Here is a 21,480-nt window from a genome sequence, read left to right as displayed (position 1 = left end):
GCTCACCCTCACAGATGCGGGTGTCCTCATTGAGGTGGTAGCCAGGTGGGCACTCACACTGGAAGCTGCCGAAGGTGTTGACACAGTCGCCCCCCTGGCACAGCCCAGGCAACTCCTGGCATTCGTCAATGTCTGTCAGGACGTGAGGAAGTCATGCTTGGAAGCGAAACTCAAGCAGAGGACTCAGGGGGACACCCACACCTTGCCTTGGGCTCTCTGGGGCTCTGGAGGAGTGAGTCTTGCTTCTTTAAGAATACCTTAAAGAAGAGCTGCTGGATGTTTGGAGGGTTCAGGCCAGGACCTCTCTTGGAGGCTGCACCCAATGGGTGACACTCTTGGGTCAATGTCACCCTGGATTCATCCTCATTCCCTTCATTGGATAGTCCATCCTCCCATCCATCCATTCATCCATCCATCCAAAAGTTCCCTCTTGATAGAACTCTTCAATCTCATTATCCCCTCTGGATAGAAGGATGGATGGATGCATGTATGCATGGGATAGATGGATGGGGGGGTAGGTGGGTGGGTGGATGGATATAAAAAGTAGTGAATGTGTGGACAAGCAAGAGTGAGAATGAATAAGAAGACAGATGGGTGAATGGATAGGTGGGTGAGTACGTAGGTGAATACATGAATGGATGGATGGATGGATGGACAGACGTGGGAGGATGAATGTGTGGATGGGTAGATGGATGGATATGAAAAGTAATGGATGAGTGGATAAGCAAACGGGTCAAGGGACGGAAAGATAAATGAGTGGATGGAGGGGTGGGTAGGTAAGTGAGTAGACGGATGAATGAATGGATAGTTGATGAGTGGATGGATGAATGCTTGTGCTTGGAAAGAGGGAAGGAAGGAAAGTAGGATAATGGATGGATGGAGAATGGATGGACGGGTAGATGGGTGGATAAGGAATGGATGGAAGGAAGGAAAGATGGATGGATAGGCTGATGAACGGATGGATGATGGATAGATAGATGGGGATGGGTGGGTGGATGGGGGATGGATGGAAAGACGGATCAATATATGAGTGGGTAGAAGAAGAAATGGCTGAGAGAATCTGGTTCCCCACCACCACCAAAGCTGCCCAACTCTGGTTTTTGGTGAGGTGGGAATGAGAGACGGGTCAGTCAGTGGGTGCACGGATGGATGGTCTACCAGGAACTCACCTTCCAGAATGACAGTGATGGGATTGGGCCGGAAGCCCTCACCCCCCGGGCACAGGGTTCTGTACTCAGCTGCAAGGGAAGTAGGCTCTTGTGAGAGGCTGTGGGCTGGGGTATCTGGGCAAAGCTCAGGGGAAGCAGGGGAGGGGAGGGGCCCTAAAAAGGGCTCAACAGTGGGCCCTGCATTCTTTTATCACAGAAACTACATCCCCTTACCTCCTCAGCCTCTCAGGGCCAAGAGACGTTGGTCCAATCCTGACAGATCTGGGGGGATGTTTCTGTGTATGTGTGCACACATGTGTTCACATTCAATATGTGAGCAGATGGATCTTGTAATAGTTGGGGAGTAGGGATTCTTTGTGATCCAAAACCAGAGCCTAGTGTGACCACAAGCTTCCCCCATGAAAGGAAGACCCTGGACATACACACACAGACACACACACCTGAATAGGTGGACAAGTGCCTCCCTGTTTCATACCTGAGGACTTTGCACATGCTGTTCCCACTGCACCACACACCCTTCCTCCTACCCTGCCTGAAAAACTCCTACTCATCCTTCAAAACCTTATTCAAGCCCCTGTCCTGAGAAGCCTTCCCTTCCCCCTTTCCTCTCCATGGCTTCCTCCTGAGCCATCGCTATGCCTCAAACAGACCCTTAGGACAGCTCTACTCTTAACAGTCTGGGGACTGTTGGTTTACAGGTGAGGGACAGTGTACAGCAGCTGTGGTTCATCCTTCTCTAGGTCCCTGTCCCCTAGTAGAGGGCACAGAGAACTTCTCAATGTTTGTTGACTGACTGAGCAAGCAAGTGAATAGAAACACACAAAGAATTTGCAGGAAGAGATGGCAGAAAGAGACTTTGGGGAGAGGCCTAGACGTGGACTGCTGAGAAGATGCTGTGTGGCCCAGGGTGAGCCCTTCTCCCTCTCTGGTTCCCAGTGTCCCTTCCTTAGCAGAGATGAGCCCCCTAAGCCCAGAGGAGGCCTGGACCAGGGCTAGGTCTCTGTGGCTCAGGCCTTCCCCTGCTCCCACCCCTCCGGGGACTCACTGGTGTTGGCCATTGGGCACAGCTCACAGGGGTTGCCCCAGGCCTGTCCCAGGGAGCAACAGCAGGATGCTCGGGTGACGCCAACTCCGATCTCAGCACTGCAGGAAATGCCACCATCCCCTCGGTCGTGTGTGTCCAGGAAACAGTTCCCAACCCGAGTGTCTGAACAGGCAGAGAGAAGTGGTTAGCAAGTGATGGGGGAGAAATGCTCTGTATGTGTGTGTGCACCTCTGTGTGTAACGGTGTGTTCATGTCTGCCTACGTGTGACCGTGAATTCTTTGTGTGCATGTGTCCATGTGTACACGGGATTCTGTGTGTCTGTCTGTCTACAGCAGAAGGCTATATCTCAACAGACAACAGGGATGATCACTCCGGCCGGGGCCTGTTTGTGAGAAGCAGGTGGATTTGAACAGGTTGATGGGCCAAGGTGACATAGGCAGTGGCCCCATCCCGCTCCCTGACCCCAGGACCCCGCCCAGAGCTGAGTGCATACTCACCCACGCAGCCCACCCCGCTGGGGTTCAGCTCAAAGTCCTGAGGGCAGTTGCAGAGGTAGCTGCCGGGGGTGTTGACACACAGGCCATTGATGCAGTTCACGGGGTCGGCACACTCGTTAACATCTGTGGGGGAGGCAGGGTGCCGTCAGCTGCGGTGTTGGGGAGCCCTCCCTTGGCCCACATCCCTCCTGCCTTCTTCCTGGGGTGCCAAAGCCCTGCATTTTGGGGACAGGGTTTAGGGGCAAGGCCATGTCCTCCCCTGGGAAGAAAGCCTGAGGGGACCGCAGTTTCCGGGGTCTGCCCCATCCCATGACCTCCCCTGCCCTGTTCCACTTGGGATGGAGGTCTGCCCTTGAGGGCTCCCCCTGCTCCAGGTCCCATGACTTAACATACAAAAACCAACATTTAGGATGCATTTCAAGCCAGGAGCTGGCAGACAACAACCTGTGGGCCAAATCCAGCCCCATACCTGTTTGTGTAAATAAAGTTTTATTGGCACACAGACATGCCCATTCATTCACAGAGCGCCTGTGTCGGTTTCTGAGCTACAAGGCAGAGGTTGTATGGCTGAAAACGGAAAATATTGTCCGGCCCTTCATGGAAAAAGTCCACTGACCCCAATGTGAAACACACAGAGGGGAGACCGTTTGGACAGTCGTGGTGGAGGGGAACCCGCCTTCGTTGATTCACCGCATTTATTTAGGGGACGATGAATGACAATGACAATGAGTGAGCCCCACCCCCGGCCCCCACACCTGTGCAGTTGCCGCCACCGCGGTCCAGCTCGTAACCCTCGTCACAGATGCAGCGGAACATCCCCGGCAGGTTCTCACAGCTCCCGGACACACAGAGGTTCCCGAGAACACACTCATCCACATCTGGGGGAGGGGGAACCCCAGGTCAGCTTGCTCCTGCTGTTCCCAGTGCCAGCGGGTCTAGGGACCCCCGCTCTGCCCGCACCCTGGCAGCCCCCGGCCTCACCCTGGCAGGCACGCTGGTCCTCCGTGGGGTTGAAGCCCATCTCACATTCACAGCGGTACCCACCAGGGGCATTGAGACACTGCCCGTTTTCACAAAGGTCCACGTTCTCCGCACACTCATCCCTGTCTGAGGGGCCCCAAGAGGCAGAAGGCTGGGGGCCAGCTGGCCAGGACCCACATGCAGGGTGGGCAGGGAGCCCCGAACCCTTCACTGCCACTGAGGGTTCCAGGCAGCTGGCAAGTAGCCCTAAGGATTTAGACCTTGACTTGGTGGTCATGTGACCAAGTTAGTTCCAGCGAGCAGATGGGGACCTGATCACTCAGGATCCGGGGTGAAGGGCTGCTGGGAAGTAAGCAAGTGTTCCTGCACCCCACATCCAGAAGGTTCCATACATTCAGAGTCCAGGGGAGAAGACTGCCCCAGGGGACTCAGGCCTGGCCTGAGCTACAAGGCGCATCCTTGTCGGCACCCACATAGAGCGGTGAGTGGATCACTGTGAGTCGGGAAGCCAACCAACCACTGTAGCCACCTTGGAATCCAGTCCCCGTGGCTGTCCCTCTCGGGCCCCTCCTGTCCACTTATCCCACCCACCCCCAACCTCACCTTCGCAGGAGAAGCCGTCCCCAGTGAAGCCTGGGAGGCAGGCGCAGCGGTAGGAGCCGGGGGTGTTGAGGCAGTCAGCTCTGGGGCTGCACTGATGCTCCTGGAAGGTGCACTCATCCAGGTCTGCAGGAGACGGAGCCCGGAGCCCCCCCACCCAGGTGTGTGCATTGAGTGGGGGCTGCAAGGAGGCAGACCCTCCAATCTCAGCCCTGATCAGCCCGCACCTGGCCACCCCTGCCCTGCCACCCCACCTCCCCAACCGCCCCACCTACCTCGGCTGCTCTGCCCGGACCTCCTGCCCCCAGGCACTCACCGTGGCATTCGAAGCCATCCCCCACCCAGCCTGGCTGGCACCTGCAGCTGAAACTCCCAGGGATGTTGAGACAGGAGGCGTGACCATCACAGCTGTGTCCCCCAAGCTCACATTCGTCCACATCTGAGAGGAGAGGGACCCAGGCACAGGAAGGGGACCAGGAGAGGGGGTGGAGGACACGGTAACCCCACAAGGCCTGGGACTAGCAGAACCACGGCTTTGGGTACAGAGTGGGAAGATTCAATGCAGGAGCAGGGGAAAGAGCTCGGACCATCCCTAGTTAGCCCAGAAATGCCCGACTACCCCTGCGGGAGCTTCCACCTTCACCTGAAGCCCAAGAGGAAATGGGCTAAATCCAATTAGGCATGACTCCCAGCAACCCCACAAAGTGGTCTGAAATGGCAGCATGAGAGACTTAGGGTAGACATTAAGAGTAACTGTCCTCATGCACATTCTTTTTAAAGCAGGGTTTCCTTATAAACCAGCGTTTCCAATCCTTAGCCTATTTTGCATCACCCTTGTATCTCTGCAATATTCACACACCACCTAAGTGAGCTACTGTCGACTGAACATTCCTTCTCGCTGCCTCCTGGCTTCACATCACACAAATGTATTTTAAAAGAAAAATTTATAACAACGATCTCAAAAGAGTCATGGCTCTGATGCTCTGTTTTCTCACATTTGCTTCTCAACTGCATTAAAAAAACTCCGTAATTACAGCAAGGAGAATCACGTTCTCCAAAAAAGGAGGTTCAAACCCTAACTCCCAGAACTTGTGCCTGTGGCCTTCTTGCGAAACAGGGTCTTTGTAGATGTAACCAAGCCAAGGTGAGGTTATCCTGGATTACAGTGGGTCCTAATCCAATGACTGGCGTCCTCGTCAGAAGAGGGAAGTTTCAAGGAGGGGAGGGTAGAGCTCAGTGGTAGAGCCCAGGCTTGGCGTGCACGAGGTCCTGGGTTCAGTCCCCAGTACCTTCTGCTCTCAGCCGACGGACGCGGAGATTGGAGTGATGCGCTTACAGGCCAAGGAACACCAAGGACCCACGGCTGCCACCAGAAGCAAGCAGAGAGGGATGGGACAGCGTACCCCTCTGGGCCCCCAAGAAGGAACCAACTCTGCTGACACCCTGATTTCAGACTCTGGCCTCTAGAACTTTCGTTCTCGAGGGAGTAGGTTTCTGTGGTTCTGAGGCACCAAGTTTGTGGGAATGGCTGGCCGTAGCCCTAGAAAACTAAAACAGTAGCTACTGAAATGTTTACGCGTTCATCCCCGTGCTTAAAAGCATCAGGCTGGCATGCTGGGCGAGCTGCCGTGGATATTGAGGGCTCTGAGCACCCCCTACAGAGCTGTTAAGGGAGTCCCAGGGGCACGTGACTGGAGCCCCATCGGCTCTAACACAAGGCTTCCCACCAGCGGAGATGGGTAAGAGTGCGGTCTAGCCGCCCTCTCCCCCAAGTGATGGGGCAGACCCCACGACCCCTGAGATGGCCCCTTGGAGGTCCCTCGCCTGCTCACCAGAGCAGCCCGTGGCCCCCTTCCTGACGGCGTAACCCAGCTGGCAGTGGCAGACAAAGGAGCCCCTCGTGTTCTCACAGTCTCCGTGCAGGCAGATGTGGGGGTTCAGGTCACACTCGTCCACATCTGTGGGATGACGCAGAGGAAGCAAGTGAGGGTGGGGGGCACGGCAGCAAGGCTGCGTGCCCCGCCACGTGGGTCCCCTGCATCAAGGTGCCCTTGCCCATCATCAGGGGTGGGGAGCTCCCCTGACTCCACCGCCGGGCAGCTATCGAGTGTTATGTCTCCATTCTCCAGGGCATATTCCGTGCAACACACTGGATGTGCCCTCCCCAAAGGATCTGATAGCCCAATTCATTTAGAGGACACTGAGTCAAACGAAGCTAACTGGACTTTTTCCCCTGCAGGCCTTTTCAGAACCTTTATGCCAATGTGGCTCTGTAAGAAGGGATGGAGGAGGCAGCTTTCCCTACTTCTCTTGGTCCCAAGGCCCTTCTCTTCCATGCTTCCTAAGGCTCCTGTGATCTGGAATTTTTTGGACACATTTTTCCTGGGAGCGAGTTACATTTTCACTTCCCGGAACTTTCCCACGTTGGCACCAGCTCTGCCTTGATGGGGCACCCAGTACACACCTGCTCCCCGGGCCCCAGGAAGACCTGCAGGCAGGAGAGGATGGTGATCACGGCCCTAACAGCCAGGGGCCCCAAGCAGGGCTCGGAGAACACAGTGTATTTCTTGTCTCGTTCACCTTCTTCTGCACAAAACTGCATAATGCCATCCTCAGAACGGGGCACGCACCTCTGTACGTACCAGGTACACGGTAAGTGTCATCAAATATATTTAAAAGAATCAGGTTTGGAGGAGCTCTGCTGCTATGAATGAGATGCCACGGGCCTTGGTGCACAGGCTCGGGGCACTGGTGGCCAGGAGCAGCCCACCAGGTGCAAAGCCTCATCTCCCCTGCCTGCGAGCGACAAGATGGGACATGGCGCCTGTCTTGCCCCTGAGCCTCCGAGTGGAAGGCTGGTGGCTGAGTTCTGATGCCGCCTCCCCCACCTGGAGGAGTCCCAGCTCCTCACCCAGGCACGTCCTCGCGTCTGGCGTGGCGGCGAAGCCGTCATGGCACAGGCAGCGGTGACCCCCGGGCACGTTGGTGCACTGGCCCCCATCACAGATGTCCGGGCTCTCCTCACACTCGTCCACATCTGGGGGAGCAGGAAGGGGGGTGGGCTGCAGGCGGGTGGGGATGGAAGGGGAGTCCCAGGGACCCCACCTCAGGGTTAGCAGCCTGTCCCAAGTCTGGCTGGCTTCCACCAGGCCGAGCCAGGTGCGTCACCCCTTCCCCCAGGACACCCCGGGGAGGGAGGGGGTGGCGCCCACCCACCTGCACACGCCCTCCCGTCGGGCATCAGCGAGTAGCCGTGTCCACAGACGCACCGGTAGCTGCCCTCAGTGTTAACGCAGTGCCCGGCGCACCCACCGCTGCCAGCACGGCATTCGTCTACGTCTGCAGGGGTGGCGCAGGGAGAGGGTCAAGCATGGGGCTGACTGGAGGGCAGTGCAGGGAGGGGCTGGGGGGGCGCTGCTGTTGCGGTGGGGGCCGCGGCTGGGGCTGGGGCTGGGGCCGGGGTGGGTGTGGTCTCACCCACGCAGCCCTGGCCATCAGGTGCGCTCCGGAAGCCGGCGTGGCAGGAGCACTGGAAGGCACCAATGACGTTGACACACTGGCCATGGGGACACAGGCCGTCACTCAGGGAGCACTCGTCGATGTCTGCGGGGGGAGCACACAGCTGGTGGGGACAGCAGGTTGGGGACCCCGAGGCACCAGGGTGCTTGCACACACTGAGGTGCTCACACTACTGGCATCAACCCGTCCCCACAGGTGCAAGTCCACACACTCCCAAATACACCTTGCCCTTGTACAAACACACACCCACACCCAGATACACATGCACACCCATGAGCTCAGACTCACCAAAATCACACCCTTGAATACACACTCACCCTCCACACACCCACGTGCACGTTCACATGGACTCACACACAAACACCCTCACTCCCATGCACAATCACCCTCAGTAAACACACACCTTCACAACCAGATGCACACTCATACTCACATACTCACACCCACTCATAAGCAAACACATTTGTCCTCGTGCAAATGCACACCTGGATATACACTCACTCTTCTCCACCTACGGAGACACACACAACCCTTGCGTGCGCCCACATGCAGGCCCACTCCCCCTCAGCAAACACACACACCCACTCCCACAAGCACACTCACCCGTGTGCAACCACACTTCCACACCCAGACACACACTCTCTCACAAGCTCATGTAGATGCATAAACACTCACACCCCTCCCATGAGAACGCTCATCCTTGTGTAGACACACACTTACAAACTCAGACTCACACGCAAACACCCACTCACATGCTCACTCTAGTACGGACTCATTCAGATGCACACCTGCAGATCCACACTCCCTCCATCTCACACCCCCGCAGTCACACCCCACACATGCAAATACGCTTTCCATGACCTCACGTGCATGCAACCGCTCACCCACATAGATACTGACACAGACGTGTGCGTACATGCAGGTGTGTGCTCAGGGAGATGCACAAACACACACTCCCCCGAGCTCCCTCATACAACCCAGACTCACCCTCGCAGGCAGTGCCCTTGGCCGCCAGCGCATGTCCAGTGGGGCACAGGCACTCGTAGCTCCCGTCTGTGTTGCTACAGGTGCCGCCCCAGCACAGCCGCGGGTCCTGGGCACACTCGTCCACGTCTGGGCATGTGGAGAGAGACAGGAGATTGTGAGGCTGCTGATCCTCCTTCCCTTCAAAAGGTGAGATGTGGCTTGTGGAAGCTCCTCCCTGCAGCACCCCCCACACTGTCCCCCACCCCATCACCCTGGCTGAAGCCAAAAGGGCCTGGAGACTTGGGGCCTGGATGACCCAGGGGCACAGAGTTTGAGCTGGGAGGAGCAGGGATCAGTCACACTGGGAGGGAAGCTGGAATTCTCAGAAGAATCAGGGACACAAGGCTGATGGTCCTGGAGTAACTGAAGGAGGCCCTGAGAAGCCCCTAGAGGACACAGCAGGAAGGCAAGGCCTGGCCAGGTATCAGCACAGGAAGGGAGCTGAGGACCTAACCACCCACCTTACCATCCTCCTCCCACTCCAGCCTCAAGCGTCCTCCCACCCCTCAGGACCACCCCCGGGCCTTTGCACATGCTGTTGCTCCTGCCCTGGCCCTCCACACAGCAGCTCCTTCCACCAGTCAGCTCCACCCCCAGGACCTTTGCACACACTATTCTTGCTCTAAGCTGCTCTCCAGCCCCTCTTTACCCCAATTACTTCCATTCTCTCAGCCCCACAGAATGGGACACATCCCCGGGTCCATGCTCCCACCACACCATGTAGCCCTTTCAGGTGCTCCTGACTGTGGCTATTTATTTTGCATTTCTCTGGGGATTTATCCTATTAACATCTGTCTTCCTATCAGGTCATGAGCTCGGAGAAAATGGCCCCCTGTTGCCAAACTCTCTGTGGATCTCCTGAGTGGATGTACACAAAATATTCATGGAATGAATAACAAATTGAAGGAAGGGGGAGAGGCTCCTTCCTTCTAGGCCCTCGCCTTTTCTCACGCTACACCCTATATTGCTCTGGGAGAACCTGACCAAATCTTGGTCCCTGGGCTTCTGATCTGAACACCAGACCCAATGTCCGGCTGCCTTGGGACAACGCTTCACAGTGCCCCCACTTGCCATGTCCCAGCTGGATCATGGCTTCTCCCCACTCCTGCCCCCTCCTCCTGCATCCATCACAGCAACCTCCCCACCCCCTGGCCTCACCCCCAGACCCCCGGCATCATCCTGCCCAGGGGCGGCCGCCTACCCACACAGTTCTTCATCAGCATGAAGCCACTTTCGTAGCCATGGAAACACTCGCACTCGAAGCTGCCCGGGGTGTTGACGCAGGTGCCGTGGCCGCAGAGGTCCGGGGAGATGCGGCACTCGTCAATGTCTGCGGAGAGAGTGGGTGCGGGCTGGGCCTCCACATCTGCATACACAGGGCTGCTAGGGAGCCCTAAGCCGCCAAACCACCAGGGAAACAGAGGTGCCGTGACTGCCCCTAGACGAGGGCAGGGAAGTTCCTCCCAGCCTGAAGGCCCCTGGAGATCACCTTTGCCAGCCCCTCCTTTTACAGCCAAGGTCCCTGAGGCCCAGAGAGTGCAGCAGTCTGCTCTGGGTCACACAGCAGGCAGGCAGGTGGGTGGGCAGGACAAGTTCAGTTCTTGTTCTTTAGGTGCCTCTAGTTTGTGGCTCCCACCCCTGCAGGCACCTCCCCTTCCCCCCAGGAGGCAGAGGCACACACGTACCTGTGCAGTTCCTTTCCTGAGCATCCAAGGCGAAGCCCCCAGCACAGGAGCAACGGAAGCTTCCCACAGTATTGCGGCAGGTGCCGTGCGCACAGAGGCCCGGGAACGCTTTGCACTCATTTACATCTGCGGGGCCAGACCACAAAAGCATCAAACCACCCCAACGTCCCTGGGCGCCCTCTTCCCACCCTCCAGGCTCCACGTGACCAAACGCACCTTTATAGAAGGGCCGACCCGACAGGAAGTCTCGGCTGGCGAAGCCCAGCCCCCGGGGACACAGGCTGGTGAACGCGGGTGACTCTGGCTCCGGGCACGCCTCGCACGAGGCCCCCCACGCGGCCCCCACGGAGCAGCAGCAGACGTCCATCCGGTACTTGCCGGGCAGGGCAGCCCCGCACTCGTCCTCGTCCCAGCGCAGGAAACACAGCTCCAGGCGCATGTCTGCAAAGAGGGGCAGTCACAAGCCCCGCCCCCGCCACGCTGTATCTCTGCCCGCTTCCCCAACGGGACGACTTTCCCCAGCGGGAAAGGGGAGCGACTTCCACACCAAGATTCAGTGTCACCCAACAGTTACGTTTTAGTCACGATGTCATCCAAGAATTACATTTTAATAACTTGCACTGCTGGGTACTTGCTATGTGCTAGACACTGTTTCTAAGCTCATCAATCCATTTAATCTTTGAAATAACACCAAGACAAAAATACCGTTATGGTGCCCATTTCAGAGGCAAGAAAACTGAGGCAGGGAAGGGTTAGATAGCTGGCCTGAGGTCACACAGTAAGAGGTAGAGCTGAGTTCAAATCAGGCCATCTGGCTCCAGAGTCTGTATGCTTTATCTGTAGAACTCCCTCGGAACGATCTGGCAGCCTCCACACCAGACACAAGGGTTTAGGGCTGGGGCTGGCTGCTTGTTTTTGTAAATAAAGTTTTATTGACACACAGCCACATCCACCTGTTTCTGCATTGTCTGTGGCTGCTCTTACACTGCACAGCAGAGTGGAGTAGCTGCAACAGAGACTGTGAGGACCCAAAAAGCCGAAAACATTTACTCTCCAGCCCTTTGTGGAAGCAGGCAGCTGGTCTCTGGTCTAGGAAAACTTCTCTCTCTTAACAAAAGAACATACATTTAAGAAGGTCAATCTGAGGGTGAATCCTTGCTACAGAACCTTTAGAAAAAAATAAAGATATGCAGGGTGCCCCTTGACACAATGATTTTTCCCTCCTCACTTGATTACTTCCTATCCTTGCTCACACCTCTGGGTCAGTGAGAAGACCTGCTGAACAGCTGAAGCTCAGTTTAGAAGGAAATCAAAGTTGAGACAGGTCAGCAGAGCCCATCTGCCTTATGGTTAACCAGGCTCCAAGGTGCCACCAAGGAGGCTACCAGTGGGTTGATGGAACTATGGGAGGAAAAACTAATGGAACACAGAGTCCCATCTGCTGGCTGACGGATGCTTTTGGCCAAGAAACGTCCTGTTCAAGATGTTGATAGGGGCAAAGTCAAGAAGCCCTCATTGAAGGGGAAATTTTCTCAGAGGCTTTGAGTCTGAGAGAGAGCATTCAGGGTGAGGGTTTGAGCCCTGAAGGAGGTTCACTGGCTCAGCTGAAGGCTTGCACCTCAGCACTCATGCTAGAGGCGCCTCGTGCTCACATCCACCCTATGTAGACCTTACTTGGTACTGAGAAGGAATAAACAAAGGTTGCTGGTACTATTCCACAGGAGTTTACCATTTGCAATGAGCTTCATTATGGGGACAGTTAAAGGAAGATGAATCCCCCTGAAGTAAATGTCTTTGGAGACAGGTCGGTGGGAGGTGGACAGTGGGCAGAGGGTCCTGGAGGATCTTCTAGATCCCTCTTGTCCCTAGGAGTGGTCTCCAGTCACTGGGAGTGGAAGCAATGGAGGAAGGGCAGGCGGCCACGTACCAGAACCCCATCGGCACTCACCCACGCACAGCCGGCCGGTGGTGTCCAGCGTCAGGCCCTGGGGACACTCACAGCGGAAGGAGCCAGCGGTGTTGAGGCAGCGCCCATTGGAACAGACCCCAGGAAAGACCTCACACTCGTTTACATCTGGGCAGTGGCAAGCAAGGAGAGGCAGGGGCTGGAGGCTCCCAGAAGCTGGTCCCCCGAGGGGACCCAGGACACCCATGTGGTCCTTGGGCAGGTGGGAGGGGGCTGGGGAATCGTAGGGAAGCCCTGGGTACTAAGGAGGGAGAATCTGTCTTGATCTCAAAAGACTTCAGGGAGGAGCCCAGGGATTCCCTATGACCAGTGCCGGCCAGTGGGCGGCTCTGGGCAGTGGATGGTGGAATGGATTACCTTCGCAGGTGAGCCCCATTGTGCGAGCGAAGCCATGGGCACAGGCTGGGTCTACGGGTGGGGAGAAGAGTCACTCTCCACCTAGATCCAGGGACCCTGTCCCACCCCCAGTTCTCTCAACGGCCGAGGAGCTCCTGGAGCCCACCCAGGGCATTACCCGTGTCACAGCGTTCGCAAGGGCTCCCCCAGGCAGCCCCAAGAGTGGCGCAGCACTCGGACCGCAGGGTGGCTCCATGCAGGTTCGCCTCGCAGCGGCCATCCTGGACTTTCAGCCAGCAGGTGCCTTTGGTGCTGTCTGTGGGGAGGGGCCGACAGTCTCACCTGGCGAGCTCACACTTGCACGCCAACCCGCAGAGGCCCAGCCTTGCCCCGGGCGTCGGGGTCCCCGCTGCTCCGGAGCACCTGAGGCCTCTCACCTAGGCACACGGTGCCGGAGGGTCCCAGGCGGCTGCCGGGGGCGCACTCGCAGGCGTAGGAGCCGGCCAGGTTGAGGCACACGCCATTCACACACGGGTGGGACAGGCACTCGTCGACATCTGCGGGGACAGCATCCCCCCAACACCGGGTCCTGAGCTGCAGGTCAGGGAGCCCCACCTGACCAGGGGCCCCCTTGGCACGACAGCTGAAGTCCAGCGGCAGGGGGCGCACGCGGGTACACGGACATCCACGCATGCGCATATTTGAACAAACTAGGCACGGGCATGTGGGCGGAGGGCAAGGGAGCTGACTGCGCAGGCTCCGCAGGCTCCCACGCACGTGTGTTGGCATGAAATCGTGTTGTACACCATGCTGCAAGCACACTGGGTCGCAGGGGCCTCGGGGCACGCAGGGATGAAGGTGCAGAGGGACAGGAACGGTGGGGAACGGGAAGCACAAGAGAGGACAAGACTGAGAGGCAGGAGGAAAACCCAGAGGGAACCCAGGCTTCGGGGGCGGGGGGGTCAGCCAGAAAAAAAGACAGAAAGGGCCAGGGGAGGGGTGGGGCTTGTGTGTGTGTGTGTGTGTGTGTGTGCGCGCGCACCTGCACGTGTCTGTGAGTGTTGAGGGGTCTGTGTGATGGGCACTGCCACAAAGTGTGTGTGGGCAATGGTGGGCATGCATGCTTGAACACGTGTGTGTATATGCAGGTCAGTGGTGAGCACCTGTGTGAGCAAGGAAGGCGTGTGTGAGCATGAGTGTGCAAAGTGTGTGAATGCACGTGTGTATGTGTGGGTGGGTGTGACTGCACACAGAAGTGCGTGTGGCTGTGAGCCCAAGTGTGTGAAAGGGTGAGTGAAGGAACGTGGGGACATACATGTCTTTGAGAGTGTGCACGTGAGAGAGTGTGGAGGAGAGCGTCTGTGAGCATGAATATGGGTGTGTATGTGTGTTTTGAGTACCTGTGTGTAACCTAGTGATTGATCATATGCACACGTGTGTGAATGTATGAGTGTCTTAACACACGCATAAGGGTGTGCCTTGGAGGTGTTAACTTTGGCTGTGAGTATGCGCATAAAGGGTGAGAATGAGTGTGTACCAAGTGTGTATAACTGTGAGACTAAATATATATGTCTTTGAGTGTGAACTTATCTTTGAGCGCATGTGGCTATACACGTATACCGTGCAGCATGCATGTGCCTGAGTGTGTCTGTGTGTACCGACGTGCCCCTGGGGCCCGTACCTTCACAGGTCTCCGTGTCTTGCTGGAAGCTAAACCCCTGGGGGCAGGAGCAGCTGTAGCTGCCGGGGCTGTTTCGGCACCACCCATTGTCACACAGGAGGCTGTTGAGGGCACACTCATCCACGTCTACAGGGCAGGGGTGGGAGAGTGTGGTGAAGGGTGTGATGCGGGGGCAGCCCACCTGCCTGCCCGTCCCGCCGCCGGGCACACTCACCTGCGCAATCCTTGCCGCCCGTGCTTGCCTCGTAGCCGAGGTTGCAGATGCAGCGGTAGCTGCCCCGCAGGTTCTCGCAAATGCCGTTGGCACAGACATCGGGGTTGAGGGCACACTCGTTGATATCTGCAGCCGGAGGAGGGTGTCAGCAAGCTGCCCTGGCTCCCTGGGGGCTCCAGAAGCCAGGATTCCCCCCACCCTCCCGGGAACAGACATTGATACAGAAGCAACATAATTTTTAAAAAGCGCCATCATAATCACTCACATTATAGGATGCTTTGTAACGTGCCAAGCATAACTCATTTGATCCTGACAACACTCCTGAAATGGGTCTTGTTATTATCTCCACTTTACAGACAAGGAGGCACAGAGGCAGTAACTTGCCCAACTTGTTCAATCAGTAAATAGCAGGGCCAGGATTGAACCCCAGGCATCTGGTTCCAGAACCTGTCCCTTTAACTGGGGGAAGTGGGGGGCAGACATCTGTTCTCTCTGATGGCCCAGCAGTTGATGAGAAATTTGAGTGTATCCTAAGTCCTTTCATTTCGTGATCAGGCAGAAAGACTGTTTCAGGAAGGAATGGTGTCATAGCTTCGAGTCCTAACCCTCAGGATATCATGTGACCTTATTTGGAGATAGAGGCTTTACAGTGATGATCCAGTTAAAATGAGGTCATTAGGGTGGACCCGCAAACTATTCCAATATGACTGTATCCTTATGAAAGGGGGAAATTTGGGCACAGACACACAAAGGGAGAACCCCAGGCCAGGATGAAGGCAGAGGTCAGGGTGATGCTTCTCTGAGCCAAATGGAGAGCGAACCACCAGGAGCTGTGGGAGACACAGGACAGACTCTCCCAGCCTCAGGGGGAGCCAGCCCTGTTCACACCTCGACCTTGGACTTCAGCCTCAGAGCTGGAGAAGAGCAAATGCCTGTCGTTGAAGCCCTGCGCCTGTGGTATCATTACTGCAGCCCCAGCGAACTGATGTAGTGTCCAACCACGGCCCCGCCCCTCTGCCCCGGCACCCACCGCCCTGCTCACCTCTGCCATCCGTGGTGATGCCGAGACCGCTGCTGCACAGGGCCTGGAACTCGGCTGAGGGGGCAAGAGCGGCGAGGGGTCACTGGCCATTGCTGAGCCCAAGCCAGGCCCAAGGGCATGGCCCCTTGGTGCCGAGCCAGGATCTGGGACTAAGATGCCTCTCCCGACAGAAAGAGCCACTTCACTTCAGTCTCTTCTTGGGGAAGGACACTCCCCTATCCACCCTTCGAGAGCCAAGACTCTCCTCCCCTCCTGTCCCCAGGCTGATAAACTAAAAGCGAGGACTAAGCAGAGCAGGGCCACGGAATGCGGGTGGGGGCTGGGCAGCCGACGCTCACCTGAGTCCTTGGCAGGACACAGCTGGCAGGGCTCGCCAAACCCGTGGTCCGGGCTCGCACAGCAGCACTCAGATTTGGTGACGGCACCAGGGAAGGGGCGGACGCAGGAGCCCTTGTCGAGGGCCCCGTAGCAAGTGCTGCGCACGTGGGTGTCCACGCACATGCGGCCATCGGCGCCCACCGCCAGCCCCCCGAGGCAGCGGCAGCGGAAGGAGCCCTCCGTGTTGGTACAGTGGCCGTTCATGCAGATGCCCGGCGTCTGGCACTCGTCGATGTCTGCGGAGGTGTGGGACACTGGGCCAGGTCCCAGCCCCCTGCCACCCGTCCTGCCGGCCTCCCCTCTCCCCTTCCTCCCTATCTTCACTGCTCCCTGGTGGTCCAGCCACCAGCCTCACCCACACAGTGGCGGCCGCTGGGCGCCAGCAGGAAGCCGGGTTTGCAGAGGCAGGTGAAGCTGCCGTCCTCGTTCAGGCACACGCCATTGGCACACATGGTGGTGGTGGCACACTCATTGTGGTCTGGGGACACCAAGAGAGACTGGGTTCCAGCAGGGTCCCAGAACCCACCCCTCACTGGGTCAGTCCGACCAGGTAGACCAGCCCCGCCCTCTCAGTTCTCCAGGGACCCTTCCCGGTGTGGCTGTCAGTGACTGTCTGCTTGGATATTAGCCTGATGGACGGTGAACTCCCCAGGGCAAGAGGAGCATTGCTTCTTCACACCTGCTGCTTCCACGCTGGCACATGTAGGTGCCTCGTAGTTTTACAAAGCTGAATCGGTGAGATGCTGGCTGCATAGCACTGCACTTAATGCCACCAAATTGTTCCTTTTAAAATGGTTAAAAAGGTCGAGGGAGGGTATAGCACAAGTGGTGAACACATGCTTAGCATGCATGAGGTCCTGAGTTCAATCCCCAGTACCTCCTCCAAAAATAAATAAATAAACCAAATATCCCCCCAAAAAACTTTTTTAAAATGGTAAAAATGTTTAATATGTTATATATATAAATATGTATACATATAGCCGTAATAAAAAATGCAAAAAAATGGAATAAATGAGGTAGTGGTTGCACATTATGAGTGTCCTAAATGCCACCAAAGTGTTCCCTTAAAAAGGGTTAAACTGGTAAATTTTCCGCTATATCTGTTGTGCCACAATTTTTTTAAATGCAAAAAAGAATTGGCAAAATGAGATGGTTGCACAACACTGGAAACATATCAGATGTCACCAAATTGTTCAGTTAAAAATGCTATATGCTATTTAAAAAATTGAATAAATGTGGTTGCACAGCACTGGGAATTACTAAATGCCACTGAATTTTTCCACTGTTAAATGATAACATTTCTCTTGTGTGACTCTCGCCTGAATTTTAAAATAAACAGGCAAAAAAATCAGTTAATAAGAAGAGTCTAATTTAAAGAAAGGCGGTAGGTGCAAAAATGAGTTGTTAACCACAGTATAAGTCCTGAACAATAAAAGATTGCAAAAGAAAGGAAGGAAGAGAGAGAGGGAGGGAGGGAGGAAGAGAGAAGAATAAATGAGTGAAAGGTCCACATCAAAATCTGCACCTGAATGTTCATAGCAGCATTATCTGTAATAGCAAAAACTGGAAACAACCCAAACATCCTTCAACTGATGAGGTATAAACAAAACACGGTCTCCTCATATAATGGGGAGTCATCTGACAATGAAAAGGAATGAAGTTCTGATAACCTACAACACGGATGGACCTTGAAAACATGATGCTCAGCAAAAGAAGCCAGTTATGAAAGTGTGTGATTCCATTTACACAAAATGCCCTGACCAGGCAAATCCATGGAGACAAAGTGGATTGGCCAGTGACGAGCGCTGGGGGGAGAGAAAGAAGATTCTGGAAAGACAACTAACGGAGAGCAGGTGGAAAGAGGGTCTAAACTTAGATTGCAGGGATGCTTGTACATCCCTGGCTACTTTTCTGCTCTGTGAATTATGTATCAAAGATGCTAAATAGGTTTTTTAAAATGAATGAATGATAAATGAATATGGAAAGGAAAAAAAATCCTTTCTGATGTAGGAAGACTTGAAGGCAGGTCTCCTCAGACAGGGTGGAAGAAGAGAATAAAGGGGGACCCCCAGGGGTCCCCACAAGCTGTGGGAGCTTGGACGGCACCCCTATACGCCACAGGGAACCTGCGACCGACCAGAGCGCTCTCCACGGTCCTGATCCCAACTCTTGTCGGAGGTCAGACCCTCTTGGGGACAGGTGAGGGGCCACACGTCAGGGGCAGACAGCTGATAGCACAGTCTTGTCTCAGAGGTGCCTTCCTGGGACTCACAGAGTGAGTCCCAGAAGGAGAGAATGTAGTGGGTGGGGATGCACAGACCACAAGAAGGAGCTCAGACTGGCTGGCTGGACTCAGAAAGGTGAGCAGAGGACCCATCGTAAGGATGGAGGTGGGTGATGGAGCAGGAGTAATGGTGCAAGGTGGCTCTAAAAGGCAGCTACTGGGGCCCAGAAGCCCCCTCCCCACTTACCCACCCTCAACTCACCCACACAGTTCTTGCCGTCAGGGCTGAGCTCGAAGCCGGCATTGCAGACACACTGGAAGCTGCCTTCCGTGTTGACACAGCGGCCATGGTGGCAGAGGCCACTGCTGACCACACACTCATCCACGTCTGGGGGGAGGCAGGCGGGCAGTCAGCAGGCGTCCCCACCCCGCCTCCAGACTCTAATTCAGGCCGCAGCCACAGGATCCATCAGCCAGGCCCCCTGTCACCCCCACGCTCCAATGGAAAGGCCATACCCAGGCACGCTTGCTTAGTGACCGTCGCCTGGAAGCCCTCATGGCACCGACAGTGGTAGGAGCCAGGGGTGTTGACGCAGTCTCCATGGCGGCAGGGGCTGCTGGCACATTCGTCCACATCTGCAGGCAGAGGACCCTGAGCCCCAGCCCGGCATGCTGCGCCCCGCCCCACCCCGGCCACCGCTCACCGATGCACTCCCCGCGGACGTCCTGCGTGTAGCCCACGTTACACTCGCAGCGGTAGCTGGAAGCGGTGGGCAGGCAGCGGCCATTGAGACACAGGTTGGTGAAGTGTCGGCAGATGTCGATGGTCTGGTTCAGGGTGGCGGTGCCTGCGGGTGGGACCAAGAGGGGCATCTGAGCACGGGTTGGCCCCCTGGCCGTATGTCTGGACCTCGCCTTTGTGTTCAGACTCAGTGTCCCACTCAGAGGCTGGAACCCCACCTGCTATGGCCAGGCTCTCTCACTTCAGCCCAGATTTCTGCCCTAGATTCAGACCCCCAAACTGGCTGAGAACCCCCAGATCTTCACCGTGGGGCAAGACCCCTACCCCAGCCCTAGACCCTCACCCAGAGCTCAAATGTGGACTTTGAGGCCCAGATCCCCAATCCACCTCCACCCCGAGACCGCTGTCGGTACCCTCACCCCTACTCCCAGCCCCAATCCTCCCTCTGAGGCCTGGAACCCCTCCCACAGGTCTTGGATCCTTCTGCCCAAGTCCTCACCAATGTTGGTATCACCGAAGCCCAGGCTGGGAACCCCACGCCCATTGGAGCCTTGAGGGCTGTGCCATGCCGGCCCCAGGCCAGGACCCACGCCACCGCTTGATCCGAAGCCAGGGATGCCGGGGAAGGGGGCAGGGTAGGGGGGCAGCAGCGGGAGCCCCAGGGCACACAGTCGCTGGAACTCATCTGTAAGGAAGAGAGGTTGGAGGCCAGGCCCTTGGTCGTGCCCCAGGGCCCCAGCCTGCTCCAGGGGCCAAGGAAGGCGGGAGGCAGCCCCTGCGCCACTCACCGGAGCCCCGCAGGGGACACAGCTCAGGGGCCAGGCCAGCTGCCCAGCACCTGCCCTTGTCACAGCAGCACTGCCTGTGAGTGTAGTGGCCCGCGAGGTCTCTGGCACAGCGGCCCACAATCAGCGCCGAGAAGCAGGTGCCAGCACGGTGGTCTGCAACAGGGGGGTAGGGAGGATCAGTCATCAGACTTCGAATCCCAGCTCCACCAGCACCATCTGCAGGACAGATCCCCTTGCTGCTGTGCCTCGGTTTCCCCATCTATGGTCCAGAGATGTTCAGAGCATCCATCTCACCTCGGAAGAGTGTTGCTGAGCCCACCATGTTTGGTAAGTGGCGGATCCTCACTGAGCAACACTCTCATTATCAAGATTTCCAAATTACCCCAGGGAGGTGGATTTGGGCTCATTCCACGCAAAAGTGCCCTGACACCTAAAGCTGGCACTGTTAGTAAGCTCCCCATCGCTGTGAGTATTCAACCACACAGAGGAAGACCCAGGGTTCAGGGTTGCACTGGTAGAAAATCAGGCGGATGCTGGAGCAAAGATCTCCAGCCGGTGTCCCCACCTGCCAGCCCTGGACATCCCAGGGAAACCTAAGAGGCTGCGAATTTGAGGAGGGGCCAGGCTGGTGGACAGGCTGGTGGCTGCAGCCCCTGAGGAAACTGAGGCAGAGGCCCCCCAGGTGGGAGAACCACGGAACCTCTCCCACTTCGCCCCGAGTTGGATGGCTTTACTTAGTGATCAGATTTCTCAGGCTCTGACTCAAAAAGCGTGTGTTTAGGTTTAAAAACCCACACATGTTGGCCAGTAGCCCACAGTGGAAAAACCCCTCCCACCAGCCAGGAGGGCCCTTGAAGCCACCCCTGAGCCGCCTGAGGCTGAGAATCCATGCATTTCCACCTCCTTGGCCACACCCTGTGCACCTGGGGTGGTGGGAGGTGGGGGGTGTCCCCAGGTGCGAGTGTGGGAGTCAGGGTTTTGCGCTCCCAGCACTGTCCCTGGCTGGGCCTGCCCAGGCAAGGTCAACAGATCTGTTAAAGGTCACACAGCTGCTAAAGGAGAAACGGGTATGGGAACCCAGATCTCGGAACCCCAGGAGATCTGATCAAGCAGCTTCCCCTCGAGTAGGGAAGACAAGACAGAATGGAAGAATTTTAACAAAAATGATGCTGCCTTTGCTTATTCACCACTGACTGCAGTCAGGCCTGCTAAGTGGTCCCAGGCCCAACTCCACTGTTGTCCTGTCTTGGTGAATGTGTATTGCGTGCCCACTACATCCAGCCCGGGGCAAATCATTCCACCAGCTGTCTTTAATCCTCTCCATGTGGTAGGTACTGCTGTTATCTCCATTTCACAGATGAGACTTTTGAGACACAGAGAGTTTAAGTCACTTGCCCAAGGTCACAGAGTCTGCAGGCAGCTCGAGTAGCAGTTGGAACCCAGGACTGAACTCCAAGCCCATGTTCCAAGGCAACCTGACCATGGTTCAAATCTGCGCTCTGCTGTTTAGTAGCTGGGAGCGGCCCCCACAGTCCAGGGGATGTGACCAGAGGTAGCCTTCAAGCCAGTCAAGATGGCCCCAGAGG

The 21,480-nt window shown here is 56.4% G+C and overlaps 1 protein-coding gene across 1 annotated transcript in view; it reads right to left on the bottom strand.

Annotated features, from left to right (window-relative positions):
- FBN3 (fibrillin 3) overlaps positions 1 to 21,480 on the bottom strand; it is a 54,633-nt gene that overhangs the window by 25,639 nt on the left and 7,514 nt on the right. The window contains exons 11-40 of the mRNA XM_072947799.1: positions 19,895 to 20,047; positions 19,606 to 19,791; positions 19,069 to 19,212; positions 18,881 to 19,000; positions 18,627 to 18,752; positions 16,496 to 16,618; positions 16,101 to 16,376; positions 15,763 to 15,816; positions 14,721 to 14,846; positions 14,507 to 14,632; positions 13,263 to 13,382; positions 13,004 to 13,141; positions 12,847 to 12,897; positions 12,472 to 12,597; positions 10,740 to 10,964; positions 10,524 to 10,649; positions 10,040 to 10,168; positions 8,800 to 8,925; positions 7,771 to 7,896; positions 7,510 to 7,632; positions 7,205 to 7,330; positions 6,126 to 6,251; positions 4,610 to 4,732; positions 4,297 to 4,419; positions 3,694 to 3,819; positions 3,468 to 3,590; positions 2,713 to 2,835; positions 2,215 to 2,376; positions 1,170 to 1,238; positions 7 to 132 (exon numbers count right to left, since the gene is read on the bottom strand). Coding sequence (XP_072803900.1) covers positions 7 to 132; positions 1,170 to 1,238; positions 2,215 to 2,376; positions 2,713 to 2,835; positions 3,468 to 3,590; positions 3,694 to 3,819; positions 4,297 to 4,419; positions 4,610 to 4,732; positions 6,126 to 6,251; positions 7,205 to 7,330; positions 7,510 to 7,632; positions 7,771 to 7,896; positions 8,800 to 8,925; positions 10,040 to 10,168; positions 10,524 to 10,649; positions 10,740 to 10,964; positions 12,472 to 12,597; positions 12,847 to 12,897; positions 13,004 to 13,141; positions 13,263 to 13,382; positions 14,507 to 14,632; positions 14,721 to 14,846; positions 15,763 to 15,816; positions 16,101 to 16,376; positions 16,496 to 16,618; positions 18,627 to 18,752; positions 18,881 to 19,000; positions 19,069 to 19,212; positions 19,606 to 19,791; positions 19,895 to 20,047 — 3,951 coding nt within the window. The remainder of the gene's footprint in view (positions 1 to 6; positions 133 to 1,169; positions 1,239 to 2,214; positions 2,377 to 2,712; positions 2,836 to 3,467; positions 3,591 to 3,693; positions 3,820 to 4,296; positions 4,420 to 4,609; positions 4,733 to 6,125; positions 6,252 to 7,204; positions 7,331 to 7,509; positions 7,633 to 7,770; positions 7,897 to 8,799; positions 8,926 to 10,039; positions 10,169 to 10,523; positions 10,650 to 10,739; positions 10,965 to 12,471; positions 12,598 to 12,846; positions 12,898 to 13,003; positions 13,142 to 13,262; positions 13,383 to 14,506; positions 14,633 to 14,720; positions 14,847 to 15,762; positions 15,817 to 16,100; positions 16,377 to 16,495; positions 16,619 to 18,626; positions 18,753 to 18,880; positions 19,001 to 19,068; positions 19,213 to 19,605; positions 19,792 to 19,894; positions 20,048 to 21,480) is intronic.

This window comes from Vicugna pacos, chromosome 22, assembly GCF_048564905.1.
Source record: "Vicugna pacos chromosome 22, VicPac4, whole genome shotgun sequence".
NCBI lineage: Eukaryota > Metazoa > Chordata > Mammalia > Artiodactyla > Camelidae > Vicugna > Vicugna pacos.
Note: the sequence above shows the minus strand (reverse complement) of the source record. Positions and strands in the feature narration are given on the sequence as shown.